The sequence below is a fragment of the Xiphias gladius genome, chromosome 21, assembly GCF_016859285.1.
Source record: "Xiphias gladius isolate SHS-SW01 ecotype Sanya breed wild chromosome 21, ASM1685928v1, whole genome shotgun sequence".
Taxonomy (NCBI): domain Eukaryota; kingdom Metazoa; phylum Chordata; class Actinopteri; order Istiophoriformes; family Xiphiidae; genus Xiphias; species Xiphias gladius.
This window is the reverse complement of record NC_053420.1, coordinates 5,312,442-5,320,000: the sequence shown is the minus strand read 5'-3', so window position 1 is coordinate 5,320,000 and position 7,559 is coordinate 5,312,442. Positions and strand designations below refer to the sequence as shown.

At 44.4% G+C, this 7,559-nt stretch overlaps 1 protein-coding gene across 1 annotated transcript in view; it reads left to right on the top strand.

Moving 5' to 3' along the window:
• osgn1 (oxidative stress induced growth inhibitor 1) overlaps positions 1-7,219 on the top strand; it is a 14,314-nt gene extending 7,095 nt beyond the window's left edge. Inside the window, exons 3-8 of the mRNA XM_040116156.1 lie at positions 142-278; positions 417-608; positions 3,074-3,165; positions 4,091-4,290; positions 4,389-4,732; positions 5,490-7,219. Coding sequence (XP_039972090.1) covers positions 142-278; positions 417-608; positions 3,074-3,165; positions 4,091-4,290; positions 4,389-4,732; positions 5,490-6,101 — 1,577 coding nt within the window. The 3' untranslated portion in view covers positions 6,102-7,219. The remainder of the gene's footprint in view (positions 1-141; positions 279-416; positions 609-3,073; positions 3,166-4,090; positions 4,291-4,388; positions 4,733-5,489) is intronic.
• Positions 7,220-7,559: the final 340 nt, after the last annotated feature.

The following is a 7,559-nucleotide window of genomic DNA, read 5'->3' as shown; positions in this document are numbered from 1 at the left end:
GGTAGGAAACCAGTCGCACTCACTTAGCTACAGCAACTCGATGGTCCCACCAAAACTCATCTCTCTCTCTCTCTCTCTCTGCCTCTTTCCATCTCTCTCTCTCTCTCTCTGCCTCTTTCCATTCCTCTCTTTGTTTCTCAGGTAACGGCCCGTCGGGGATCTGTCTGTCATACCTGTTGTCAGGTTATACCCCCTACCTGTCACCCGAGGCGTCGCACCCCAACCCCCTGCTGCACAGCAAGCTGGGAGAGCAGCCTCACCTGTCGCTACTGGAGCAGGTAACACGCACACAAACGCGTAGGCATGTACAGCAGGTTGCTTTGCTTAAAAAAATTAAAAATTAAAACTTCATCCGTTCAGTGAGGGATCATACGTGTGAACGGAGGCTCACAGCGTGTCTCGCCTTCTCTCTCCAGGACCTGGAGTACCTGTGCGAGGGGTTGGAGGGGCGATCGTCCAATCCCGTGGCCGTGCTCTTCGATTCGCTGCTGCTCCCGGGCAGTGACTTCGGACTGGACCACAGCTCTCCGCTGGAGTGGCGATATGAGCCTGAGCGCGCCATCCCACACCTGGTGCTGGGGAAGGGTCCACCTGGAGGAGCTTGGCATGTGAGTAGCTGGAATTACTGATGACAGAGAGAGTACTGATTATGCAGACTAATCCATTTTTTTTTTTTTTTTGGGGTCTAGGAAGTATGACGAACAGTGAGTTTAGGTCAGCAGAGTTGGTGTGATAGTGCATTAATACTCTAAAATCAGCTCTGATTTTAGATTTTTAATGTATTTTTAAAAATGTTTTCGCTTTAAAATCTTTTGTAAATTGTTGGTATTATTTCATTGGTGCATTGAGGCCCACAGAATCACGTTTCAGGATCACACTGATGGATCTTTACACCCTAACAGCCTTTATTTCTTCTGGTTGATTTGAGCAATATTAACTCACATGCCGACTTACCCTCAGATTACAGCACAGTAAAACACAGCAGTGCACAGAAAGTGTAGCCCAGAGGCACGAGGCAGAAAGTGCCTTCAGAATATTTGTTAGGCCTCGACGGATGCTCGTCGCTAGAAGTGTGCGTTCACACTGAAAACTCCCCACTGCTGCTGTGGGGAGTTTTTTAAGGCACAACTACCTTATGGATGACCTTTTTTTTAAACAGATTAAAGACTCGGACAAATTTCAGGGTAATTATAAAAACCTGCAAGAAAAGGCTAAACATCCGTCCCTAAAAATTAAAGTTTACTGTTTTGTTACGCGGACTATTACACTATGTTTGCTTTTTTTTCTCTGTGCAGATGAAGCTTTGTTTTAAAACATTCAGTCGGCTTCTTAAAAAGTAAAAGTGTAAATTCATTAGTCATCTCAAGCAAGCATTTTTTTCCCGGTTGTATTTGGCTTCTGTGTGTGCGTGTGTGTGTGTGTGTGTGTGTGCTCTTGTGGTTTAGCTGAGTCATCGGCTTGTTGTGCAGGTTAATATGTAGCATTCAGACTTGTTGAGTCATGCTGCATAATGAGTTTTATAGCTATCGTAGTGCAATGACAGTTTTCTTTTTTTTTATCCGTAGCGTTTTCTACAGTTAGTGGCTGTTCCTTTAGCAGACAGTTGGAGGGATTTGTTCTACTTCCCTTCAGTAATCAGCCAAAAGTTGCAAAGTCTGAGACAGTGAATTGCAGTCGTAACCATAGTCACCAAGTACAGACACACAGTATGTACACAACAGACAACAACAGCAGAGCAGAGCATTATGGGAATTATAGGTAGGAAACCAGTCGCACTCACTTAGCTACAGCAACTCGATGGTCCCACCAAAACTCATCTCTCTCTCTCTCTCTCTCTGCCTCTTTCCATCTCTCTCTCTCTCTCTCTCTCTGCCTCTTTCCATCTCTCTCTCTCTCTCTCTCTGCCTCTTTCCATTCCTCTCTTTGTTTCTCAGGTAACGGCCCGTCGGGGATCTGTCTGTCATACCTGTTGTCAGGTTATACCCCCTACCTGTCACCCGAGGCGTCGCACCCCAACCCCCTGCTGCACAGCAAGCTGGGAGAGCAGCCTCACCTGTCGCTACTGGAGCAGGTAACACGCACACAAACGCGTAGGCATGTACAGCAGGTTGCTATGGTTAAAAAATTAAAACTTCATCCGTTCAGTGAGGGATCATACGTGTGAACGGAGGCTCACAGCGTGTCTCGCCTTCTCTCTCCAGGACCTGGAGTACCTGTGCGAGGGGTTGGAGGGGCGATCGTCCAATCCTGTGGCCGTGCTCTTCGATTCGCTGCTGCTCCCGGGCAGTGACTTCGGACTGGACCACAGCTCTCCGCTGGAATGGCGATATGAGCCTGAGCGCGCCATCCCACACCTGGTGCTGGGGAAGGGTCCACCTGGAGGAGCTTGGCATGTGAGTAGCTGGAATTACTGATGACAGAGAGAGTACTGATTATGCAGACTAATCCATTTTTTTTTTTTTTTTGGGGTCTAGGAAGTATGACGAACAGTGAGTTTAGGTCAGCAGAGTTGGTGTGATAGTGCATTAATACTCTAAAATCAGCTCTGATTTTAGATTTTGAATGTATTTTTAAAAATGTTTTTGCTTTAAAATCTTTTGTAAATTGTTGGTATTATTTCATTGGTGCATTGAGGCCCACAGAATCACGTTTCAGGATCACACTGATGGATCTTTACACCATAAAAGCCTTTATTTCTTCTGGTTGATTTGAGCAATATTAACTCACATGCCGACTTACCCTCAGATTACAGCACAGAACGTGGATATGATCTGCTAAAAGTATTAAATATTTTATTCTTAGAAATGTCCTTACATGCTGAAACCAGTTACACAACAGGGATTTTTGTTTTTCTCCGTGAACAGAAGACAAATTTACTTAACAGACTTAACGGAAATATGTGCAAATAAACTTTGTTTCCCCTTTGTCAGCTGCTAGTTCGCACACACGATACAAAGTGAACATGACGGTAGCCTGACGTGTGATTGAACAGAAGGGCTCAGTTCAGTCTAACAACCGTTGTGTGTGTGTGTGTGTGTGTGTGTGTGTGTGTGTGTGTGTGTGCTGTTCCCAGGCTATGGAGGGCTCCATGCTAACTCTGAGCCTGGCTAACTGGATGGAGCTTCCCGGACTCAAACTGAAGGACTGGTTGAGAGACAAACGCAGGTCAGTCCACGATGAGACCGTCAGATTTCCTTTAACGGTACACGTGGAGAGGCTTGTTCAGAGCTTCACACAAGAGGTTCAGCTGTTTCATTCCACCTCCCGGATCCTGTGTCTCGTGGACAAATATAAGACAATTGTCTGACAACCTGAACAAAGTTGTCAGTTGGCTGAAAGTCTGAAGCTGTCATTAGTCAGCTAAGTAACCTGAAGGCGCGTGTAGAAAGACACTGATATAAAGAGAAAATAATAGTAATTCACAACCCGAGTTTTATTGCTGTTTTAGTTTTATCTATTAAGCTGCTCCCGTAGGTTAATTAGGATTTAAAACCCGCATTGTCGTCCTAATGATAGCAGATGTGCTACCGATGAGTCAGTGATGTATATCTGGTCTATAGGGTTAGATGCAAACAACGGGACATTATCTGAACTCCGGTTCCCATTTGAGACCAAGTCCTTCACGGCTGCTGTTTTCCAAACATGTCCTATAAAAACCCATAGTATTCTGACAGTTACACTAAAAAAAACAGAGGGAGTATTGTGATTGCACTACGTAGAGTTCTCCACAGATTACGTGTTACTCTCTCTCTTTAGTTTGTTTTTCAAAAGCCTCCAGCCGAGCTGAATGCCACTTGATTTACATAAGCACACACATTTACATATTACCATAACAACTGAGTCAGTAGGACTTGATCTTTACTCTTCCTGTTCAGTCATTGTTTTTAGTAACAGTAGTTGTACCTCTTTATTCTTTTTATTTTTATGTTTTTAAACGTGTTTAATTACACTGCTAAATATCTGGTAAATTGATTTGTTGACCTCTGTGCCTTGATAATATATAAAAAGAGGTCCCGTGTTGTGTTGCATTTAAACATATCTGTGCGTGTATTTTGTATTAAAATGTATTTTCATGTTCGTTTTGTTCCAGAAATGTACGAAATGACCGTGCCACACCAGCAGAGATAGCTTCCTACTACCAGCACTACGTTACCCAGATGTCCCTGGAGCAGAGCTTTGCCTGTGGAACCACCGTCACCTCGGTAACCAGGCAGCCCAGCAACCAGGAGGGGTCGCCGGCCTACTGGAGAGTGACGGGCCTGCAGCGCCGAGAGGGGGAAGAGCTGGGAGGTACAGTGAATTGCGGCACTCCAGATTAATGTTATAGCATGTTGTTTACAAATGAAAGAAAGTGCCACATAATCTTTCCCCCTTCTTCCGCCTGCTAGATGGTTCCTCTGTTTCGGAGGAGGTGCCTTTTTCCCTGTTGGCCCACAACGTGGTGTTGGCGACGGGGACCCACGACATCCCTGCCAGGCTGGGCGTGGAGGGCGAGTCCCTGCCCTTTGTCTGCCACTCTTTCTGGGAGCTGGAGGCGGCCATCTCTCGTGGCGAGCTCGACCAGTCTTCGGACCCGGTGCTGGTGGTGGGAGCGGGGCTTACGGCGGCCGACGCGGTGCTGGCCGCCCACCATCTCAATACGCCCGTCTACCACGCCTTCAGACGGTCGGTCACCAACCCGGGCCTCATCTTCAACCAGCTGCCCAAAATGCTCTACCCAGAGTACCACAAGGTGAGGAGAGCCTCAAACCTGGAGCCGTTGATGACTGATGACGAATGAGCCGAAATGATTAGTTGATTAATTCTTTAGTCAGTTGCCAGAAAATTCATCTGCAACTATTTTGATGATCAATTAATCGTTTCAGTAATTTTTTCAAGCAAAAATGTGAAACCTTTGCTGGTTCCAGCTTCACAAATGTGCAGATTTAACGCTTTTCTTTGTTGTATATGATGGTAAACTGAATATCTTTGGGTTTAGGACCATTAGTCAGACAAAAAATAAGACATTTAAAGACGCCACCTTGGCCTCTGAGTAACCGTGACGGCCGTTTTTCATTTTATAGACAACACAACACACTGATTATTTGAGAAAACAATTGGCGAATTAATCAATAATGAAAATAATTGTTAGTTGGCGCCCTATTTTCCAATATTCAGTAGCTTAATAAAAATTCCTCACAAAATAAAGAAATTCCATGTATCAAGTATTCAATGTGTTGACCGGTATTTGAGGAAAGGAGAGCATTACTGTCTGTAACTCTTTTTACACAGCCTGCTCAAAAACCACATGCTTGATAAATGAGTTAATTGATTATCCAAATGATTGGCAATTCATTTCCTGCTGACTGACCAATCTGTTATTCAACTAATGGATAATTCAACTGATAATTTTTTCTTGCTTTGTGGCGACAAAAGCTCGACTTTTTGAGGCCGGGGTTCACTACTTGCAGGTTGCATCTAACTTCTCTTTCCTGTGCTTTGGCCTCCAGGTTCACCAGATGATGACTCAGCAGCAGCACCAACCGAGTCCTCCACCACAGGACCACGCCCGGAACCTCCATCACCATTCCAACCCTTCCTCTCCTGTTTCCCTCTCTCCGTCTACCTCCTCATCCCCCTCCTCCTACCCAGGTTACCTGAGCTTCCCGCGTCACAGGGTCGTGGCGTTCAGACCTGACCGAAAGTGCGTTCTGGAGTCGGACTCTGGCCAGCGGACGGTGGTCCAGGTCTCCAAGGCTCTGGTTCTCATCGGTGCCCACCCCAACCTTTCTTATCTGGACGACAACGGGTGTCCGCTTGGCATCAACCCCAAAGAGCCAATCACATGCCGGAGGAACCCGATTGAGGTCGACCCGTTCACAAACAAGGTGGTCGCGGCAGATGGGCTGGGCATGTACGCCATGGGGCCGTTAGTTGGCGAGAACTTTGTGAGGTTCCTGAAGGGAGGAGCGCTGGCGATAGCCAGTGACCTTGCCAAGAGACAAAGAGAGGGGGGAGGGAGAGGAGAAAGGGGTTTGGCCACAGACAGATTAATGGACAAATGGGTGGACAGACAGGTGACCGCACAGACAGAAGCAGAGGTTTGTGTTCTGGACTCGTAGCAGGTTTTCTGGGACAGAGGGGTCAAATGGATTGAAGCAAACCGACCCGCGCTAATCCAATTGAGACGAAACTGGAACTGCTGCAAACAAAAGCCACAGGTCATGTTTTCCACACATCACAGAGTAGGGTAATCAGACATGCTGCTGAGGTGTTGCAGGGCGTGAAACAGCCGACAAGTGGGCTCTAGACCTTGACTGGTTTGGATGGGTCTGGTGTCTTATTAGTTCTACTGTAGATCTGGTTTTGCAAAAAGAAAAAAAAGAAAAAGCCTCCAGAGCTGAGGCATTCTGAAGGCTAAAAGCAGCTTGAGAAATGCAGACGGTTGTGCTGGTAGGATGCTACAGAAATGAAAGATTGTCACATGTAAGTTGGAGACACGGAGGGAGATTAAGACACTGACACTGTAGTAAAGGACGTGACGGAGGAGAGACACATGAGTCATCCCCGGATTATTATAAACCTGTAAATGTACTGCTTGGAGGTTGCTCTGGAAGGTGGCTAAGTCCACCATGACTTAATGCGCCGTGATGTTTCACTTACAGCATGTCAGATACTGTATTTTTCAGGATGTTGCTTTTGAAGGACTGCTTGACATGTCCAGGCTTATGCAAACAAACAGCTGCCTGGCTTCCATTTTTTTTATATCCTGCAGGGGGATTCTTCATCGGTACAAATCATGTGATCGACCAATCGTAACCCGTAAATGTGGCATGAAAGTTTTCTAACTTTAGGAGTTGAGAAGGGGCCCACACAAACGAGAAGGAGAAGGAGATCTGGGAAGGGCGGAAAGAAGGAATAAAGGGATGCAGAGAGAGTGTGAGATGGTAATAAGATAGAGAGAGAAGGTAGATCACTACAGGAACTTCCAGGTTAAAGTTTTAACCACTAAGCCTCACTCTTTTTTTAAACAAAGTATGTTGTGGATAACTAATGTGTCCATAGTTAAAAATGTATTTTTCTGTTAGCTATTTAATTTTGAAACACTACACTGTCATAAACACACAATGTCCATAAAACAAAATGGCTAAAAATAAATTCCAGCTGCTTTCTTTATATAATTTTCTATGTGGGTGTTTGTATATTATGAGTTTGCTGTTTTGTGAGTCTGTGGTATGTATGGTCCACGTTTTTATATATATATATATATATATATATATATATATATATATATATATATATATATATATATATATAGATAGATAGATAGATAGATAGATATAGATATATATATAGATAGATAGATATAGATATATATAGATAGATAGATAGATAGATATAGATATATAGATAGATAGATAGATCTATATATCCGGAAAAAGTGATCAGTTTTTTTTGTGTTTGAGTAAAATGAACACTTTTGTTTTATTCTGTAAACTACTGACAACATTTCCCCCAAATTCCAAATAAAATTATTGTCCTTTAGAAAAAGTGGCAAATGGTCAAAATAACAAAAAAGA